The sequence below is a fragment of the Punica granatum genome, chromosome 3 (genome assembly GCF_007655135.1).
Source record: "Punica granatum isolate Tunisia-2019 chromosome 3, ASM765513v2, whole genome shotgun sequence".
NCBI classification, from domain to species: Eukaryota; Viridiplantae; Streptophyta; class Magnoliopsida; order Myrtales; family Lythraceae; genus Punica; species Punica granatum.
The window spans coordinates 34263649-34285654 of record NC_045129.1 but is presented as its reverse complement, the minus strand read 5'-3'; the positions used below and the strand labels follow the sequence as shown (position 1 = coordinate 34285654).

Below are 22006 nucleotides of genomic sequence, written 5' to 3'. Positions count from 1 at the left end.
AACCTGGTCATGTAAACGATCTTTCTACCTTTGCCAAGTGCAAATGCTCTTACTTGACCACAACCGAGCTTTCCTATTCGTCCCATTTACGGGATTCTTCATTGGAAAAAATGCATTTCGAGCTGTTGGAGCAAGTTTAAGCTTGAAGTGACTTCGGTTTTGACCCTCAACCCCGATCGATAAGTGTGAATGTTTGATGTGGGATGTGGTCATTTTATTGGGCTTTCAAAACTGAGCAAAAGGATATGGGCCTGGCCCATGGTCCGGCCCATCTTATGGTCACCCATTTTCTGATTAGACTTACTCAAGGATACTTTTGTGTTCATAAGATTGTTTGCATACTTCTCTTGGATTGTGTGTTAGAATTTACTGTTCCTCCATTATTCTTTAATTAATACCGAAAAAGGATCTCTCTTTTTTTTTTTTTCCGCTCCTCCCCCCTAGCCACTCTCCAAAAACCAGCAAATCCTCGTTTTCAGCCTCCGCCCGGCGCGTCGGGCGTCAACTCTTCCGCCATCTGGAAACGAAGCCGCCTCTCTACCCTCCGGTGGTCTTACTTTTCTTGATGGCTCCTTCCCTCCACTCTTTTTTTTTTTTTTTTTCGGATGGGTAATGGTGGTGTGGTGGTTCGATTACGTCCGGCTCCGTCGCGGTGAGAACGTCAATGTTCCCTTCTCGATGACTAGAGCTCGTCCCCTTCTCCGTTCGGCGGTCATCTTCACCGTGGTGGCTTAGTTCTGGTGGCCCCTAATGTTGATGGTCTCCTCACCATGCAACTGGGCCTCCTCTCCTCCGGATGGCAGCTCAGACTTGTGGGGAAGCTGGAGTGGGCTCTCTGGCTGTGACAGCAGCCCTCCCCTTCTCCTCTCCGTTCGGTGGCGTGGTGTACCCCGATGGTGGCGACCTCCCATTCCCGTCGGAGGTCGCTCCCCCTCTCTGGCAGTCCAACCGGTTTTTGATGGAGCAAAGCTGCTACTGGCTGTCGTCTGGGTCGGGTAGGTCTTAGGTCGGGTCGAGTTGAGTCCATTACTGACATGTTGGGCCGTCAATCAGAGCTAGGATGATCTACACCTCCCAGCTAGTTTACCGATCCAATTTCCTCCTCTTCTATGGTAGTTTCTTGTCTTCGGTCTTCTTGCCACTTCTTTGAGCAATAGTATCCCCACCTACCACGACAAGGATCACGATTCTAGTTGGTTTGATCTTCCTCTCGCCTGATCAAATCAATTTTTTTTTGTGGCTTGCATTTTGTTGTTGATTATGAATAGGTTGGCTCTCCTATTGACGGTAACTGGTTTGACCAATCGAGGGAGTTCTAGCCACTCAGCTGCTAGCTCTTTCGATTTGATTGTCCTGAGGTTGGGCTATTAGGGTTATGTTGATTAAAATCGATTGACATTCACCGATTTGAACCGATCGTAAGAACTCTAGTTTCTTCGATTTGATTGTCTAGGAATTGCAATCTGTGGTGGGAGCCTGCGCTCGAATACTGATTCAAGGCATCCTTCTTGCTCTATCTCTTGCAATGAAGATTGAAATTCTCAACGGATTAATGGACTGGATTGAAGATCTCCTTCCCAGTTTTTTCTAGGGTATGTGGTTGAGTTGTTGCAGGAATGTAGTTGCTCGAGATTCTTAGTTTCAGGATAGCTTACTACAATTGTAATGCCTTTACTCGTGCCTTTTTTAGTCTATTTTCTTTTGTAATTTGTCCGGCAGACCAACCAAGTGTCATGCTCTTGTAATTCATGCGTAGTGTTTGGGTATTTTCCTCTATATCCACTTTTGCAGCAGACCGCGATATCCATTTAGATATCGATGAAGGATCCTAGCGAGGCTTTCCTAGTGGGACATCGGAGTCAAAACACCACACTAGCCAATCAAGTGGAGACTAAAATATTATTAATAATTCAATAAGATTAAACCAATCATATAGCACAAAATATGTGAAATGAGTTATCTTTCATGTATTCTATGGAGATAGATAGTTGTGTTATTGAGCTATACTAATAATTTTCTCTACACAAAGCAATAATACACTATTGATCCGAGTTGGATTTCGATGATATTGAGCTCATTTCCAGGATTTGTATGGCCATGAGGTGGTGCCTGCAAGCAATTATTTTGGAGTTCTTGGTGGCTCACATGGTTTCTCTCTTGGACGGGTCCCACTGCCAACTCCTTGCTCCTCTAAATCCTAAGAATATAATTCAATGGAGTGAAACTCTTTGATTCCATTACTTAATTAAGTCATGAAATCCATAGCCTGAGCACGTTAACAGGATGCATATATCCAATTAAGTCATATATTCGGAAGACATCGAAGAAAATAGAGCGGATGAGGTGGTGGTTTAGTGGTTTTAGTCTCACCATTCATGTGATTTGGTAATCTCAGTCTCGAATTTTAAATCTCTCCTAACAACTTGAAACAATGCACCCTTTGGACCTAGGCCTTTTGTGACTTCTATAAATTGTACTTAGCCATCCATGCAGCTGCGTTGATGAGATTAGTATTGGCACCGATTGTTCAATTACTCTAGTATGTTTGTTGTCAACCACAAAAGTCCAGTCATTGCGTAGCAACGTCCGGAAGATCCTTAATTTTATTTTTATTTTTTAGAAAAAAAAAAAGGAAGATAGACGCAGAAACATATACCTTTGAAAAAAGAATATCAAAATGACAGTTACAAACAGGACAGCAAAACATGGGTGCCCACATATCATTTGAGCCACAGCTGTATGGCAGAAAATTCCAACATCTCCCCTGTCAAAGCCCCTAAACTTTCAATCAAAATAATTATATAAGTACCCGCAACCAAATGTTGTAATACAATTGCTAAATCTTGCCGTAAATGAACAGAATTTACTTGCAATATAATAGTTCGAAACTTACTAAAATCACTTTATTGATAGGATTGAAATAACACCTATGAAAGGATTAATTTCAGTCAGACCACGCGATCTCAGCGACAAAGAATACATGTTGTTTTTGGGAAAAATAAAAAGATTTTTTTTTCCCTCCTCTCTCTGCTCAGTTTATGTATAAATAGCCTTCATCCACAACAGATTATCACTCACACCCTGCCTCTTTCACCTCACAACCTCCTCTCTTTCAGGGCCACTTTGTCTTTGAACAGAGGAAAGAGAATTCGTGTGTTCGTGTCATAACCAAACAATTCTTACTTTCAAAACAATGGAGGCGGTGAAGGTGAACCTCTTTGTTGCATTGATGGTGGCTCTCACGGCATTCGCAGCCATCCAGGAGGCCGCTGCCGAGGGCGCCGCCCCCGCCCCAAGCCCAACCTCGGATGCCTCTGCATTCATCCCGACCTTCTTCGCATCCCTCGCCGCCATTGCGTTCGGGTTGATGTTCTAAGTTTCCTATTAATTTAATTACCATATCTCCTTGAATTAACATGCCAACGGGTTTCCTCTATTCATCTTTTTCATTCTTACACAAAGATTATTGGGTATGAATTGTGAAGTGATTCTGTATGGTTGTGTGGGAGGATTTTGTATCATAGCTTAACATTTCTTTTTTCTTTTTTATATTGTACTTGTGTACTTGTGATTCATTTGCTGTCATAATAAATGAAATTCCTTTCTTTCTTGGGTGTTATTGTTCGCGTTTCGGGTGTTTCGGCCTCTGTAGTTGCAATCCGCAAATTCGGTTCAGGAGATTTTCGGTTTAATCCCGAGAACTAGAAACTCTCGCTAGGACATAATCACTAGCTTAGGTTCATGAAATATACGTAACGATATATCACGGTATGACAAAATTGTGAGACACTTCCTCTTGAGCTTAGGCTTGATTATAATTATTCTGAAGTCACTTTAATGGTTACTCAAGGGGGGCAAAAGGGGTGAATTAGGGTCGAGGCCCCATTGCATTAAGTAAAATGATGATTAAGCAATACAATATAGAAACATGGTGGCCCCAATAATATCACCAAATAAAAGGAAATCGAACCAGACGGACAGTTATTCAACTTGCGTGCACCAATAGGAAGCCATGACGTATAATGCGCTAGCCAATCAGCACATCTATTCGCCTCTCGGTAGACGTGCTCCACCACCACCATCCAATCCCATTGAATCAAGCACCGAATATCCTTTATAATGGCCCCATTCCAGCCCACATGATCACGGTTAGTCGAAGCATATTTGATATTACCTTTGAGTCTACTTCCAAGATTAGCCTCGTGACTCCTGAGTCCCATGCCATTTGGAGTCCTGTCTTGACTGCCCACCGCTCCGCTACAAACCGCACTAGCAAAGCCGATATTATGTGCAAAAAATAAGTTACTTTAATGGTGAACTTTCATCTAATAAAACTTAATATTCCTTTACCTTTTCCTACGATGCTGCAAAAAAGAAGGGAAAAAAAAATTATGAAGGCCAATTTGTATGGTAATATGTATCCTACTTAAGCTTCTTGGTTCACTCACGGAAAAACGATACCACCAACTCTCCCCATATGAACCCCAGTGAATAGACTCGTCATAACTTCATCTTACGTGACCATGGTACAACCGCGCATCGTTGTGGGAACGTTGTATTTGAATTCTTCATCATCTTGTTCCACTAACAACAATTATGAATTGAAGATGTAGTTTGGGATGATGAAGTATCGACTATATGTGGATGAACATGTTTAGCTTTTGGTGCAATGAAGTAAGTGGATACATACAACTGGGAATGGATCGAAGGGAGCCAAGGAGACAATCGCCCTTTTAAACTTTTGAAATTATAAGAAAAGTTTGTTATTATGATTTAATTTTTGATAAAAATTCACTATGTTTACTCTCTTCATTCGAAAGCATTATCAGTGTATCTACCCCCAAATCATATTGTGAGGCTATATATCTTTGGCACATGGAGGGGGTGGGGTGGGTGAAGGATTTGTTCAATCTTAATGGCCGCCCACATGAACCTCCATCAATTCATTCATCACCATAATATATATATATATATATATATATTGCTGAATTATAATGAAATATATGTTTTCCAAAGTGTATACTCTAATATTCAAAAACCTAACATGGCCCGACTAATCCAATTTGAGCAAAGTCAGCCCACTAAAAAAGTAAGAGTGTGTTTGGATTTAAAGTTGAGTTGAGTTGAGTTTTGATTTTAATTGATTTGTAATGATTGTATTATTGAATTATGAGAAAAAGTGTGAAAAATAATAAATAATTGAGAGAAAGTAATGATTAAGTAATGATTGTGTTATTGAATTATGAAAAAGTAATGAATAGTTGAGAGAATTTAATATTAAAAATTGAATTGAATGGTTAAAAAAATTTAAAAATGAAAAAAAGTAATGATTGTGATGTTGAATTGAAGATAAGTGGAGTTGAATTGAGTTGAATTAAAAAATTTTTAAAAAACAAACACACCCTAAAACTCTCTCAGCATAAATTTTTTCACTTAAAAAAAACTTGAATTTTAGATGTTGTTTAAGAGAAATAAAAGTCGAACTGTATAAACCAACTCATCTTAATTAATATATATATATATATATATTTATTATTATTTTTAAATTTTTGCCTGTCTATTATAAGAACCGAAATTGGGTGGACCGCCACAAACCCCAACAGCCCAAGTGCCACCCACGTTCCTCTTTCTTCATCTAGAGGAAGAAGACCCTCTTCGCCTTATGGCACAATCGGAATATGGAAAAAGGTTAATCTCTTGCATTGCCACGAAATGTAATACAGTTTGGCAGATTTTACTCATAGTTTAGAGATTCGAAACTCGATAAAAATACTTTATGGTGAATTTAAAATGTTATTAAATTGGATTACGAATAGCTTATAGTGCTACGTACAAGAGTTGATTGTTGTCCAAAGTTTTATTATCATTTTGCATGTGATGGTGTTCAAGTTGTAGTCAGGAAGTCCTCATCCTAGCTTTATAGATATGTGATTGAACTCATGTCGTTTAACAGAAACAAAAATAAAACGTTGTTTCGAAGATAAGTGTGCATGGTCTGATCTCGTCGAGAACAAGATAATTTTGCACGTAAAAACAACTAGATGTCAACCACAGTTTTTTTTTTTTTTGGTAAACTACGGGCCGAACCCTAAATACGATTAATTAAACTAACCAGTACGAAGACAAGGCAAAGTGTATCACGAAAGAGAACCAAGAGATGATGGTGTTGAATTGACCTGTTTTCTCTTGCGGCTGAGGAACTGGCCGATTAGCAAAAATCCAAGTTATAAGATCTATAGTCCATTTGATTTCAAAGTTAAATAACTTTGATTTTGATTGTGAAAAATGATAAATAATTAAAATGATAAATAATTATGTAGTGTGTTGAGTTAAAGTTAAAATTAAAATTTTTTACTTGAAAAATGTATATTTTTATTGTGTAGTATGTTGAGTTAACGTTAAAATTAATTTTTTTGTGATTTTAACTACAAAACCAAACGGAACATCGACTTCGGGTCCAATCGCTGTTTTTCAAGAAGGAATTTCGACAAAATTGTCATGTCACCCCATGCAGCTTTCTTTTCTATTATTACTTTCACCCACTGAACTTTCACGAATTGGCAGGCAGCGTCCTCGTTTGAGAATCGATACAGTAGATAGATGAGAACCCATAATTGACAACTACCTACAGAAAGTTAGGACTTAGAGCTGTATGTTCTCATCGTGATGCTCAATATGGAAAATTATGACAATATTATGAAGATTCGGTATTCGGCCTGATTAAGTGGACGGGAGCTTCTACCGGTCCAAAGCATCAATGGTCACTCTTCTTACTGGGTCAAGAATGGCCGCAGTTCTTAATACGGCCTTAGCACGTGGATAACCGACATGACCCGAGATGCAGCAAACCTTGATAAGCCGATGTGACCAAGTACACGTCAAGATACCACATGCCAGAAAATCTTGTCATGCCTTCGGCATCATACAGCCCCATCATCAATCTACCTTGTACCGATCAATGAAATCATTCAAATTTCATTTTTATTTTCTCCAACAATCTTACCTTGTACCTACCCACCATTTGTGAATTTAATCCAAGGAACGGAGACATATTAACGCTGATCTCCTGAATATCAAAATGGGCAAAATGCAGACTATAAGCCCGACTGCAACATTATAGCAATCAACAACAAAAAAGAAACCAATACTCTCATGCCAAATCTTAAAACCCCTTCAGAGAGAAAAAAAAAATTATTCGCCCCGAAACATATTCTCCTCAGTCTTCCAAATTGAGAAAACCCCTTAAATTACTCCGGAAAATCGAGAAATCATGCCGTCCTAGTATATAGTAATACCCTCACCCTATCAAAGCCGCTACAACAATTTAAAGATGAATCAAGCAGACCTAGCACTTCAGCTGTGATCACATCTGCAAAAATTCCTAATGAACAATTGAGGTTTGCATCAGAGGGTGGGTGAAATCACCAAAAGAATGTGTCCCCTTGAGGACTACAAGACAGCAATAGTAGTATTCTTTATTAATGCTTGCACTCCAGAGAGAATCCGGATATCCGCCAAACAAACTACAATCCGATGGATTTCTCTACCTTTTGGATCTGGTTCAGGAATATCCAGGTCATCTGCAAAATCAAAGATACAAGAATCATTTTTTAAGTAATGGGTGAGGCCTTTTACACATCCAATAAAGCGTAAGCAAATTTTTGACATAGGGAAAGGAGCAGAGAGGAGTGTTACCATCACGTGAGGGGCAATTCTGACACAATATACTGGAAAGCCCGTGTAGAATTTGAATGGTCCTCCAGCTTTGAGGGTCTTCATTGCACAGTCGAAGGAGCCAGTATATGGATACTTTCCCTGAGCATCAGGCTGCATCTTCTGGATTTGGGTCTTGACATAATCGAAGGGCAAACTACAAGCAGCGGCAAAGAACCCAGAAACAGTACTAGCCCCTGGAAGAAGGCGGGCAGAAATGAAACATCAGCAAAGAAACAGAACCAGATCTCTGTACATACCAGCTAAAGGGGCAATTATAATGACTCAAAAGTGCAGAATCCCCAACGTCACTTCAATCAGTATCATTACCAGGCAAACAATCAACAAAATAAAATTACACGGGTGCAAGAAATGTAATTCGTGCACTTCATCTGCTCACTTTAGTTGTTCATTCTTGAAATACTCCTTTTCTTTCCTAACCAATATGAGTAGGAGGGAAGAACCTTCAACTACAAAAGATGCAGTGAAAAAGTTTCCTGGTTGAAATGAAATTAATCGATACACCTTCAAGAGCCTATGACGTAAAACTCAGTTCTGTTAGAAGGGCAAAAAGTAATGGCCATCAATCCCTCTAAGGATCATATAGATGCCCTCAAAATAGTGTGAAAAAGGTGTCTGTCAGATTCATGAACTTTAGATGACTGTACAGAAGGTATTAGCCCATATTAATAGATAAATTATAAGTTTCTCTTGCAAAAGGATACACCAGCACATACAAAATTTTCATAGCAGCTAGAAATTCTACATATAGTAGGGATGTCATATTTTATAGAGCATAGTAGCTGTCAGTGCAAGGCTCCTCAACCGAAAACAAATGCTTCTATGATAACAAATATAAAAATAAACCAATATTCCGCATAAATAAACACATATACAGTAGAATGGATATCAAACAAAAGAAATAGATGCAGACATATCCAATAAACTTTCACATCCATAGTTCATGAAAACATTACCAATAACTGTAGCAGCTTCACCAAAACCAAGTGAGTCCTTGCAGAATTCAACACTTTGGTCATACGAGGCAAGCATTCCCATGTTCAATGCCATTGCTCTCACCACAGTAGGACCAGCTCCTTTCCATAGTGCCAGAACCCCTTCATCCGCAACAATACGGTAAAGGGCATGGAAAGCATTGGTATAGTTTCGGCGCTGGGCAGCAGGCAAAGTAGCATCAGCTTGCATCCGAATAAGTGCTAAATCTGCTGGACTACCAACAGAAGCCCCAATAGCACCAGCAGTTAAACCACATAAAGCCTTCTGATATAGGGGTAGAGGCTTCCCATCATTGGCTTCAATTGCTTTGGCCGTCAACATTCTAGCAAAATGGATCCGCAGTCATATAAAGATGAAAACATAACTTGAACATAATTAGCAAGACCACTTGAACACATTTTATGGCATGAAAACCAGTATCTCAATAAATTGCAAAGTGCATAGCATGAAACTAATAAACACAGCTGCAAAGGCAGATCAACCAATTCGGCCAGTCACAAATTGAATATACTCACCTGAACGATCCAAGACGGGCAGTTGTATACGTAGCTTGCCTAAGCAGCCCTGCAGAAAGCCCCTGTTCAGGTATGTGAGAATTTCAGTTAAAATTTATTAGATAAGTTAAAGGTCATTATAGCAAAGCCAGTAAGAACTTATGGAACTCTCAGGCCCAAAAAAAAACCATCATGTTGAACAAGAAAAAACTTGCAGATGAAACAGATGCCAAACTACAAAGATAGACTAATCGCAGAGGTTCTGAGACCGAATCCAATTTTTTCACACAAACACACACAAGCACACTTACGTATTCTCCGCCTACTAGATCAAGCTGTTATGGTAATTGAAATGGAGATACATGCTGGCGAAAAGTGATAAGAACCAAACCTTGTAGAAGGCTCCGACACCCTCCTCCTTAAGCATGGTCTTTGTCACCTGACCTGCGGATCCTTGACCCAATTGAATCCTCACCTATAGCAATGGTACCAAAATTAAGAAATCAAACCAAAAAAATGGGGAAAAACGATAAAAGCTCAAATTGAAATCCTGCATTTTTTCTTTTTTGGGATACACTAGACACTGTAAGATAACGACTGAGTTTGCACTGGCACCCCATTTACTCTCATTTTTCATACTGTTGGATCGCGGGAGATGTAGGTTTGGCTACAGCTTCCGGTCTATCAACGGTCCTCACATAAGACAGAGTTGCAGATCTGATGCTTCCGAAATAATAATAAAAAAAACTAACAACTACAACGAAATGGAAACCTAAATCTGAGCTAGCAAATGAGCTGATCAGAGCAGCAGAATCAGATCGGGAAGAACAAACGGATCACGAAGTACAGCAATGAGAAACACGATCTCCACAATGACCGAGCTCGCTGATCGTACCTTGACCATATCGATGGGCTGGATGACGCAGGTGGCGAGCATGCCGGAAGCACCTCCGTTGACGAAGGGCTTGACGGTAGGCCACACGCCGCCGGCCTTCTTCTCCTCTCCCATCTCAATCTTGATCTGGATTGACGCCCCCGAGGTCCCAGAGAGAGAGGGAGAGGGAGAGGGAGAGATGCGTACGGTGGAAGCGGAGAGGAGGAAGGTGGGGGGAAGAAGGAGCGGCGCGCTTATTAAATATACGAAGGAAAGGTAGCGGTGAGGGGCGGGTTTTGTCGACGACTGCGAGTGAGAAACGTTGTCTTCAACGGAAGGCTGCTTCGCTCCCGTTTAATGTATTCTAGACCGTCGGATCGAAGTCATCGCCCGATCTGGACCGTAGAGGGTACAACTCGGGGGCCGATCGGCACTTGCGGGCAGTGGCTGCTCTCCGGCGAGCTCTTTGACCTCCGATTTCGACTAAATCACGTATTTGCCATTATCTTTTCTAATATTATTTGAAAAGCAAATTCTGCTGTATGGAATCTCTCGTTGGAGTCTATTGCGTTGCCCTTCTTGCCCCTGCAAAATTCAATAAAGGGAGAATGGCAACATTATGATGATTCGGAAAGTTACAAATTCAATATCGGCCGCGGCTGAAAACTAGCGTCCATGTTCTTTGGAGTCCACCACCTTATGGGTGGGCAACGCTAAACATGGATGGCTCGGCGATCGGATGACCGGACAAGCAGGACTAGAGGAGTGATCAGGGACAGTAATGGAAATTGAATTAAGGGCTTTTCAAGTCAATAGGGAACTGGCTAGCAGTCCCCTAGTTAAATATCAGGCCTTAAGACTTAAGAGACATGTTGAAAATGGTTTGTTGAAAATCGAGGAATCAGATTCAATTATAGTACATAAAGAGTATATGATCGCATATTGTTTAGTCATTTCAATCTAAAAAATTCAAACATTAGTAACGTGTGTTTGTTGAAGTGGTTCAACACTTATTTTCCTTAAATAATATCTCAAGTTTGAGTCTTATGAATAGAGAAAATCCACATTGAAAGAGTTTTATTCCTTAATAAATTGGCCTGACTCGAAATTGATTAATTGAAGGCATATAGATTTTTGAATACTAGAGAATATAAATAACAAAAAAAATCAGATAGTTATCATGTCTTAATAATGTATATATTCTTCTCGTAAACGTTAAGACATTTCCATGATAACAATACTTCTGCAGAAATTGAAAAATATTATTGAACGAGGACAATAAAAGTTATAAGAAATCTATTCTTATTGCTCCAAAAGTGGGGAGTGGAGGAAGAAGTACTCCCACCAACTTGGACTTGCATGTGAACTATTTCCAAGTCCAACTTCACATTCACCAAACTTTCAATATTTCCACCTCACACACGTGACATTTAATTGGGCAAGATCTTTACTTTTATCATGCTTTACATTCTTTATATCATGAAACTTTACGTCAATTTGAAACCTATAAGTTTTTATCATTTTTCGACCATTAAGGCTTTATGAGTAGTGAGAAATCGCATTTACAAATTCACTTCCACAATTTCTCTATCACATTAATGCCGTCATTAAATTATATCTCGCAATAGTATGCCGTACCAGCGAGACGAGACAATGACATGGAGGGTAAATGGGTCATTTCAGATGGGTGTGGGGTTGTGGTTCAAATTTTGACTTGGAAGGGACCTCAATGCTCAAAGGCCAACAACCATTGACTTTATGTTGAGTGAGACAGATGAGCCAAAAAAGATTCAAAGCCCCTTTATTCAGATCCAAAGCAATTTTGAACCATGAATATATCCCGAGGGCAAATTAGGAAATGCACGTGACAGCCGTTGGGCCTTGCCCCCGGCGTCAATTGAGAGTTTTATTTTTCTTTTTCTTTTTCTTTAATTCCGAAAAATTCCGAAAGCGGGCGATACTTTCCAGGTTGCGGTCGCTTTGACGTTAGGAAAAAAGTCACGAGCACCGAGGGTGTTTTTGTCAATTTGACATTTCGGAATATTTAATTTCGCCTCGTGAAAGGAGAACCTTGCTGCTCCGATCAGCAACTTTCTCCATCTGAGTTGTTTTTGCCCTAGTCGATGTTGTCATTATCGGACACGGTTTCTTCGGAGGATTTGCTCGATCAAAACTCGAATCCAGCTTGATTTTATTGAGCTCAAGCTCGCTTGTGTGCCCCACCCTAGTAGCGCGGTGAAACTAACTGAACTTTCCCAACCTCATTCGCATACATATGTACATCCTACCAATCCTAATGATATATGCTTTCCACGTTAGGCTACACCATCTTTTGAGACATTTCGATGAGTGGGACTTTGGACTGTACCGACCATCTCCGCCACGTGAGCTTTCCATTCATTCTTTTCAGGAATCATGACGACTGACATCATGCATCGTCCGAATTGTTTCGTTCGTGGAGTGGTCCTAACAAACCTGCAAAACCATTGGGCTGCTGAGATGGACCCCGATGGTAGGCCAAGCCCACATATCGATTGCTGGGTATGTATGAAGAAATGTTGGCAAAGGCGAGGCCTAATGGGCCAAGAACAAAGCCTTCTCTATTTTTGGGCTTGGGAAATGGTAACGCATTTTCACCTTGCTAGCTTTGCTTATTGGACTTCTAGTTCTAATTATGAGAAGGGAAATGCCCAAAATATATTGCAGGCGAGGAACCACATTTTTTCGATTATAATGGAAGTTTATGAACCTATTTAGGGGATAAGAGATTCGGAAATAGAGAATACAGAAAGTGCCACTAACAACTAATAAGAATCGAATTTAGAATCTTTTTGTAAATTCCATGTCGACCGGTAGTGTTATTGTATTAAACTTCCTTTCTGTGTTGAGGATCACATGTCTTGATCATAGGAAGGGAAGATAAAAATTGCAAAGTAAAAATTTGAGAGGAAAGAAAAAACGTAAATGGGAAATGGTGTTTTCAATGGTCAGCTCTGCAAAGACACCAACATAATCTCTCAGATGAGAAAATTTTAGAGGATCATACCTCAAATAACGTGGAAAGGAAGAACCAATAAAAATTCTTTAATGAATAATAATTATGACAACTATCCAAGTGATTAGCATCAAGTCTCTAGTTTTATGCAATTTGATAGGTTTTTCCTCACACCACGTGACGAGGTAGGATCACTCGATAACTTCTCTTCTCGGTTAGCTCTTTTATTTTATTTTTTTTCATATATATATTTTTTTATTTTTTTTTTGTAAGTTTTTATGTGAAATTTTAATGAGCTAATGTTTAGGCGCCTTTGTGTGACCACAATTTTGGCACGTGTAGTGTAACCACGTTGGGGCATGCACATCTTCTCCTATACATACAATGGGCAAATTTGGGCCAACTGTTCGGGGCCGCTGGCATGGCCCATGACGAGTTTTCGCAATCAACTTTAGAATATCAAAAAGCGAAATGTCATTTTATCACGGTAGATGATAGAGATGAATGGCATGTGATCTACATGCCAAAAAGCTATCGTATTTCCAGCTCAATTCATCACGAGAAGCTTGCCATAAACCTCTTTCAAACCTCAAAACTCCCATTCAATCACCGCAGATCACCAGTTCGGTAAGATTGCTGGCAGCCTCATATGTCATTGGCGACCTCAACTTTACCCGATCGAGGCCGCCGACATCCTCGGAGGTGGTCGGCATTGAGTCCATTGCCCCTCTCAGTTGCCTATTTCCATCCTTACAAATAATTTGTTATTGTAATCGAAGTTAATTATATCCCTAAGCCGGATTTTACATATTGTCCATGCAATATCTTGTCCCGTCCAGGTTGTCATCCCATCTTCGCGTCCACGTAGCACAAAATAGAGATCTCTTAAATCCTATCCTTATCTCGACCAACAAACATATCATAAGTGTATGTTTCACGCGCATGTCCGACACACGCGAACAATAACTGTAGATAAAGGCTAAGAAATGAGAATTATTCGCAGCCATAGGCTAAACACCACGTGATTTCACTGAAAAATATATAAAATGTTAAGTTAGCTGCCAAGCCATTACTCCTTTTTATCTACTTGATTAGTTGAACTATCGAGCCATCTGAGATGGATGGGAATATAAATGCCATGTGATTGCCAACCTCATCGAGGTCACCGTCATGAACACTCAAAATATCAAAATTCCAGCTTTCCTTAAGGTCCCACAAACCCCCAGCCCGTCCACCAAATGGAAGAACAACCGTGGTTAAGTCCCCTTAAATATCTTGCAATAATTGGACCCATACCTTACATGTTGCATTTATACAATAAAAAGCTCATCTTCTTAGCCAGGCCCAGATCAAAAGGAAGAATCTCCGAAAAAAGCTTGCCATGTTTTTGTCTTCATTAGCATTGCCAACAATGTTCGGTACGATATCATGTCTCATCTCGTCTCATTCCTAAAAATATAAACCGAAGTGTTACCAGCGAGATAGGCTCGTTTTTAGCATAGACTCTACGACCTTATCTGCTTGGAAACTAAAATGATGCAACTGGCCTAATTACGAGATTTTGAGCGATGATCTGAACTCGATTAGACGTGTCGTGGGTACGTTGCACGTCGAACCCGCGCCCACTAAATAGGATTGTATTGTATTTACCCCAAAGAAATAGTAGTGTAAATTTTTTTTCCCCCCTAATGAATAGAAGGCGGCAGCTGCAGTAGGACTTTATGGTTACCTATTAAGCAATGTTCAAGCTTTTGTATTCAATAGCGAACACATTAAATGAGCTGAACAACCAGCGCAAATACTAGCCTTATTAATGTTGTATCCACCAAAGACTTAGTATATATAGTTCACCATGTTCTCTATTCCCATGCCCAAAAAGAACACGCTTCTAACAAATGTTTTCGACAAATACGTAGAGGGGATTCAAACCAAAGAACTTGGGTTGCCAAACTGTATCGGAGTAGAATTCGAAATCACTAGATCATCACCTTTGAAGATAAGAGTAATGATAATTTGAAACTAACTAGAAACATCTTATGTTCGGAATTAAACTGGTATTTCAACTAATAAATTGAAATAATATTGCTACATCCTTTTAATAATCAAGCTAAAAATTCTTATAATTTAAAATCTCACTCATAATAATATGAATTGTGATTTGTATAATATTCAATGACTATTCAACGGATATGAGTTTAATTTTGAGTTTGGAGGGATGATTTTTGAAATCGAAAACATCCCGTTCGCGCGAACAAAAAGACAAAAAAAAAAGAAAGTAAGAAAAATAAGAGAAAAATAGTAAAAGCCTGCCTGCAACACAACGAAGCATCGCATGTCATTTGTCCCCACAGCCGCACATGGCCCATCCGCCCAGTAAATTTTGATTCTCCATTCTACCCTCACTCACCCGACCATATTAACGGGATTAACACCCGCAGGGGAGACCCTCAGGGGGCACTGCGGTCAATCCAGTCAAGCCAGCGGGTCCCACAGCAAGGCTGGCGTCGAAGTGGGACGTCCGTTTTTGCTATTATTAAATTTTGAGGGCGGATCCCAAAATTCTCTCAAATTCCCAATTTTCTTTTTTCTCCTTTATTATTATTATTAGTTGGTTCTCTCGAGCGGTTCGAGAGGAACGCTTTCATTTCGTCCTCTTCCTTCTTCGATCGGAGCGGCAGAGCTAGGGTTTTCGCTGCCGCCGGAACAATGAGGGAGATCATCAGCATACACATCGGACAGGCCGGGATCCAGGTCGGCAACTCCTGCTGGGAGCTCTATTGCCTCGAGCATGGCATTCAGGCTGACGGCATGATGCCCAGGTACACACCTTTTTCCCTTGTATGTACTACTTCCGGCAATCTAGGTCTAGATACGGCTGATTTGGTGAAATTCCGTCGCTTGGATCTCGTTCAGTTCGGGAATGCCGTGATCTGATGCCGATTGGTTGGTTCTATTTGGGTTGCGGTCTTCTGAATCTCGTTGTTCTGCCTTCGTCTGCAGTGACACTACCGTTGGGGTGGGGCACGATGCGTTCAACACCTTCTTCAGCGAGACTGGCTCCGGCAAGCACGTCCCCCGGGCTATCTTTGTCGATCTGGAGCCCACCGTCATCGATGAGGTCCGGACCGGAAACTACAGGCAGCTCTTCCACCCTGAGCAGCTGATTTCCGGCAAGGAAGATGCTGCCAACAACTTCGCCAGAGGGCACTATACAGGTAACAGAGCATTTGTCTTTTACAGATCTCTATAATCTGTTAGATTGAGAAACTTCCTGCATATTGCATCCGTGGTTGTGGACTTGTTTAACGATTTGCTTCCAACGCCATTTGTGGGAGACGGAAGTGTCGATATATTGGTCTGAAGCCTGATTGGATGTTGGGTTCTTGGCAGTTGGGAAGGAGATTGTTGATCTGTGCCTCGACCGAATTAGGAAGCTAGCTGACAACTGCACCGGCTTGCAAGGGTTCTTGGTATTCAATGCTGTTGGTGGTGGGACTGGTTCTGGTCTGGGGTCTTTGCTGCTTGAACGCTTGTCTGTAGATTACGGGAAGAAATCGAAGCTTGGGTTCACCATTTATCCTTCTCCTCAGGTACTGACTGATATGGTCTTGTTCTTTCAAATTATTTATGACAGGGTTGTGCTCTTTTTATTTTGAATTTACTCTGAATTTCTGAAAGATGTCACGAGGTTGTGCTTGATTCAGCAGGAGCTGATTACGGCATTGTTTTCTTTGGCAGGTTTCAACAGCAGTTGTGGAGCCATACAACAGTGTGCTTTCCACTCACTCCCTTCTTGAGCACACTGATGTCGCTGTGCTCTTGGACAATGAAGCTATCTATGATATTTGCAGGAGATCTCTCGATATTGAAAGGCCAACTTACACAAACTTGAACAGACTGATATCTCAAATCATATCATCTCTCACAACCTCACTGAGGTTCGATGGAGCCATTAATGTGGATATCACTGAGTTCCAGACAAATCTTGTCCCATATCCTCGAATCCATTTTATGCTCTCTTCATATGCCCCAGTTATCTCAGCTGAAAAGGCATACCATGAGCAGCTATCAGTTCCTGAGATCACCAATGCAGTGTTTGAGCCATCAAGCATGATGGCCAAGTGTGACCCTAGACACGGGAAGTACATGGCCTGCTGTTTGATGTACAGGGGAGACGTGGTTCCCAAGGATGTTAATGCTGCTGTTGCCACCATCAAGACAAAGAGGACTGTTCAATTTGTCGACTGGTAAGTTTCCTTCGCCAACTGTTTGTGTATAATAAAGTTGAGAGACCGCTAAAAGTGAACGCGATATGTTTATTTATAATCAAAGACGATGCATTACTCAGATCTGACTGGTTGGGTTAAACAGGTGCCCCACTGGCTTCAAGTGCGGGATCAATTATCAGCCACCGACAGTTGTGCCAGGCGGTGACCTTGCCAGGGTCCAGCGAGCTGTCTGCATGATCAGCAATAACACAGCGGTGGCTGAGGTGTTTGGCAGGATTGACCACAAGTTTGATCTCATGTACTCTAAGAGGGCATTCGTTCACTGGTACGTTGGGGAGGGCATGGAGGAAGGTGAATTTTCTGAAGCAAGGGAGGACCTTGCCGCCCTCGAGAAAGATTACGAGGAAGTCGGTGCTGAAGGTGCAGATGATGAGGAGGAAGGTGAAGACTATTGATAGAGGAGCGTGTGCATGGACAAAGATATATTGTCATGTTTTAGGATCTGTGTTCATAGGGTCTGTCTCTTGCCCTGCATAATTCCTGTGTCCTGTTGTCTCTTGGATTTCTTTTTCTTGCTGTGAGTTTCGGAGAAATTGTGCTTTTGTTATGTGTATTGTGCTTTTGCTTCGTGTCGGGGGAGAAATATTTTTTTCATCGGTTATATTTTTCATCATCGCGTTTATTCTCTTCGTGCATCTACCCATTCCTTTGTGGAGATCATTGGATTTAACTTCGGATCTGCCCGGTCAGTGCTACACGAAGAACTTGATTAGTTGAACTCATCATTTTTAGAAGATTTTTTAGGGACAGTTTGCTTATGTAGTTCTTCAACCAAACTCCACACATTATGGCTCCATGATAAGGCCCACGAGAGGCCAACCGACATGAGTGTCGTGGTCCTGAGACTTATCATTTATGTTGTCATTTAATTATATTTTGACCTTACACCTGCAATAATCGCGTCCATCGAATCTGCCCGAAAACATGCATCCATTTTTATGGAAAATATAAAGCCAACTACCATGAAACGGTGGTTGCTTGGCAGCAAAACCACTCATAAAGCCTATTCAACAGCCACAGCAGTTAAAACTGTTTTAGCAACAGAGAACTAAGTCGACTTGAAAATTATCGCAACCAAGCTATTTGATGACTGCATTCCAAGGCCGATTCGAATTCGCAATATTACAAGTTTTGATTCCCAGTTACTTCCCGACTTCCTCGGAGACATCTATTCAACTGAACATGAAAAAACAGAATCCTCCATTACATTGGAACCGGATCAACTCCTATGTTCTCAATGGGTAGTGAGAGTGAAGTCAGCCCTGACAGAACAACCGACTGAGAGTCGGGAGATCCCACAGTGATGGAGCTTCGTCCAAGTTATTATACGACTTATCCAAGCACTCATTCAACCCGTTCATTGCGTATAGAGATGCGGAGATTTGCCTTTCCACTTTCATGCGATCGAACTCACTCAGCTCTGCGGCCTCCCCTGCTCCCGCGAACAATGAATCCTGTCTCAGTACCTCCTCTGCCTCCTGGATTAACGTGATGGGGTAGCCATAACTAAACCCAGGCATGACTGCCCACGAGTAGTCATTCTGGGATATGTTCGGTTCATATATACCAGTACAGTAGCTCAAGTCAGGTCTATATGCATCCGAGCTAAACATCTGGGCATCTTGGGATCGAATGCCACTAGATGGGGAATTAACACCGCTGCCATTACAGTTATAGCTGTTACTGCTGGTAGGAGAACTCGTTAACACGACGCTGGAGGGTGGCACCGTGGAATCTGGCACGGGAATCGGCTTCTTTTTCAAGCTTAGTTTGTGATTAAGGAGCTTCCTGATCTTGATGGAAAGAGCGGAGTTTATGGGAGCACTCCGGTTGGAGAAGTTGGTTCGGGTATTGGACCCGCGAAGCAGGCAGGCGGCCTCGTCGTAGGCCCTCGCAGCTTCCTCGGCCGTGTCGAAAGTCCCTAGCCACATCCGTATCTTCTGGGTCGTGTCTTTGATCTCCCCCACCCATTTGCCCGAGGGCCTTTGCCTCACCCCGACAAACTTGGTCCTGGCAGAGTTCATCCCCATTCCCGATGGCCCCTTGGACTTTCCAAGACTGCCGCTGCTCCGCTTGTTGGGTGAGAGAGACACCCGCGATCCCTCCTGCTGCCTGTGGAACTGAATTTCCATGGCACAGTTCCGGAAGACAGAATGAACAAAAACTATCAGAGACTATAAAGCAAGTTTTGGTTTGGGGGGAGATGACAGAGGAGGAGGATTATATATAGATGAAGAAGAAGACAATGTCCAACTTTTTGGTGATGTGGGATGCCTTGAACTTATGTTCTTGTCCATTTGCGTTGACTTGGAATTTGTTCCCCTTTGGGTAGATGACTGATTAAGAAGAACAAAATGAATCAATCAGTCAGTCTTTAATTTAGAAATCACAAACCCTTTGTCACGTTTGCTTCTGTCTTTAGACATGCAACCCATTTCCGGAAACACAAGAAAACATGTCAACAATCATGAGAAAACATAAGGTTTGAAATGGGAAAAGGTCAATATTTGGAGAGTTCTAGCAGGCCCGACTGCACGGGAATTATCTGAAGCTCATGGATCCTGTAAAAGAACATACGAAGTTTCTTTTAACGTGAAACGTCTGAATTTTACAGAATACCATGTGTCGCTGCATCGCACGGCGTGTCTTCTTCCTCGTTCTTCTTTGCAATTGTCAACGGAAGAAACGCTAAAATTCGTGAGGAGCATGATGGGGGTGACACTTGGAGGCACGAGAGGGGCCAACCAATGATGAGAGAGGGTCGGGTGGGACCCTTCGGGGAGTACAATGATAGGATGAGGATGAACAATAGTGGTTTAAGGGGTTTGTTGGGTTCTTGGTGGAATCTTAATTAAGCACGCCCTTTTAATTCAATGGGAATCTCCCTATCCTCACAAATCACCTAACCCTGCTGTTCTTTGTCTTGAAAGAGTCAAAGGGAGGTAAGATGCTTGCCTCTTTGGTTCTGTTTACAGCAAAAAAATTTCCTTGGAAGGGATCAGAGTTGAGGCTCTTCCGTACCGTCGGAGGCTAGCTTACTAAGGTCCTGCGAATCCGTTCAGAGGCTCAGATCGTAAGATCCAATACTTTGTGAGCTGTGACCGTCAGACTTTGCTCTGTTCGACGAGCTTCAAAACTCCCATGCAGCACCTCGCAGTCGTCAATGACCGAACTTATTAGGATATTTGTTAACCGGAGAACATGCTTATTCCGAGTCAAAAATAGATTTAGCATCAATGATCGCTTAGTTTCTCCATACAGTATGAGCGGAATATTCCATTTGTAGCAGATACTGGTCTTGAGTTAATTAAATAGGCAAAATTCGCCTTGTCTTGCGAATGAAGTACGATGGTCGTGAAAGCAGTCCTGTCCGTCCTGGGGCAAGAACAGTATTTCGTCTGTCGATGAAGACAACTCCTTACATTAGGTGGTCGCACACATCATGCTGATCATGACCTCTAGGTTCAGCTGAACCGTCTCAACCGACAAACTCACGACTGTGGCTTTAGTTTAATGGCGTTGTTGTTGCAGATATGAAACAGGCCGGATGAGTTTGCTGCAGAGTCAACTCTTGGGGCCCTTTTGCCAATTTTCCCACATAACACTGACAGGGACAAGCTTTCTGGTTTTGGTCCATTTTTCCGGCAAGTCGAATTAAAAAACATCATCTGCAAGCAAGAGAGAGGAAACTATAGTTTAGAATTGTTTTGTTTCGAAGTTGAAATTGTACATGAATCAGTCATGAGCCCGAAGAGTTGAATTCCTTGAACTTTGCCATCAAATATGGAGCACAGTGCAGGAGCCTGGACTTCCTGGAAAGGGCATTCTCTGTTTCCTGATTTTCATATTTCCTGAAGATCGCAGCATCACTTCCATATGTCTAGCCAACTCTATTCATCGGAACCGGGAATGAGAAACCGACTCCTATGTTGTCATCGTCCCACACCCGATCCTCCCCCCTAAGGAGGGTCGAGAATCTAGCCCACCCATCTTGCAGCCTCTTTGCAGCCCATAGCCATCTGAAGGAACCACCTATCCCGCTTATCCTTGCTTACGGTCCTTCGTCGCCAGTTTTAAATAACTAGATGGTAAACTAAGTTGTTTTGATGAGGTTGATCTCTTATAATGGTTAGTATATACTTATAGTCACATCTTAGAATTCCATGCCGCATCAAAGAGCTAAGTTGGTGTTCCATGGGTGCATGTCTCTCCGGTCAGTCGATTTCATGCTTACGAAAACAACTGAGGACATTTTTAGCTTATAGCAGTATTGCTCTCATTCACGTGACCATCATGATTCCGATGATTAACATACATCAATAGGCTTGGTAAACCATTTTGGATGTGCTGTGCCGCATTTACACGATGTGGTGTCAACCGAATACTAAAAGATCAAGTATTCCCGAGAAAAAGGGTTTGATGCAGTGACATTGTCCTCGATCTAAGAGCAAAAAGTTATGAGTTCAATCATCGTCAGTGGGCTTCCCGTGCCCTTTTATTTTTCTTTACTATTTATCTTCTTCTAGGTTCATAAGTCTCTTTAAAAAAGAAAAAACGAAATTCTCAAGTTGTGGGCTTCTTTGACTGGGCTTGGGCTTACCTGGGCGCCTTTCTCTGGCCCATG

The 22006-nt window shown here is 41.6% G+C and overlaps 4 protein-coding genes across 4 annotated transcripts; 2 read left to right on the top strand and 2 right to left on the bottom strand.

The window, feature by feature from the left end:
* Positions 1 to 3062: 3062 nt before the first annotated feature.
* Positions 3063 to 3619, top strand: LOC116199034 (arabinogalactan protein 13-like). The gene has a single exon (XM_031529321.1). It carries the CDS (start codon positions 3194 to 3196, stop codon positions 3374 to 3376), a length of 183 nt encoding a protein of 60 aa, XP_031385181.1. The 5' UTR covers positions 3063 to 3193; the 3' UTR covers positions 3377 to 3619.
* A 3513-nt stretch (positions 3620 to 7132) lies between these two features.
* On the bottom strand, positions 7133 to 10364 carry LOC116200812 (mitochondrial dicarboxylate/tricarboxylate transporter DTC). Its single transcript, XM_031531729.1, has 6 exons — positions 10120 to 10364; positions 9616 to 9699; positions 9246 to 9307; positions 8691 to 9052; positions 7696 to 7910; positions 7133 to 7580 (listed from the first exon to the last, which is right to left on the bottom strand). Exons 1-6 carry the CDS (start codon positions 10231 to 10233, stop codon positions 7524 to 7526), a joined length of 894 nt encoding a protein of 297 aa, XP_031387589.1. The 5' UTR covers positions 10234 to 10364; the 3' UTR covers positions 7133 to 7523.
* A 5291-nt stretch (positions 10365 to 15655) lies between these two features.
* On the top strand, positions 15656 to 18009 carry LOC116200408 (tubulin alpha-3 chain). The gene is made up of 5 exons (XM_031531253.1): positions 15656 to 15912; positions 16094 to 16308; positions 16484 to 16683; positions 16832 to 17340; positions 17465 to 18009. Exons 1-5 carry the CDS (start codon positions 15800 to 15802, stop codon positions 17775 to 17777), a joined length of 1350 nt encoding a protein of 449 aa, XP_031387113.1. The 5' UTR covers positions 15656 to 15799; the 3' UTR covers positions 17778 to 18009.
* Positions 18010 to 18447: 438 nt separating this feature from the next.
* LOC116200409 (ethylene-responsive transcription factor ERN1) lies at positions 18448 to 19686 on the bottom strand. Its single transcript, XM_031531254.1, has one exon. The coding sequence runs from the start codon at positions 19512 to 19514 to the stop codon at positions 18639 to 18641; it is 876 nt and encodes a 291-aa protein (XP_031387114.1). The 5' UTR covers positions 19515 to 19686; the 3' UTR covers positions 18448 to 18638.
* Positions 19687 to 22006: the final 2320 nt, after the last annotated feature.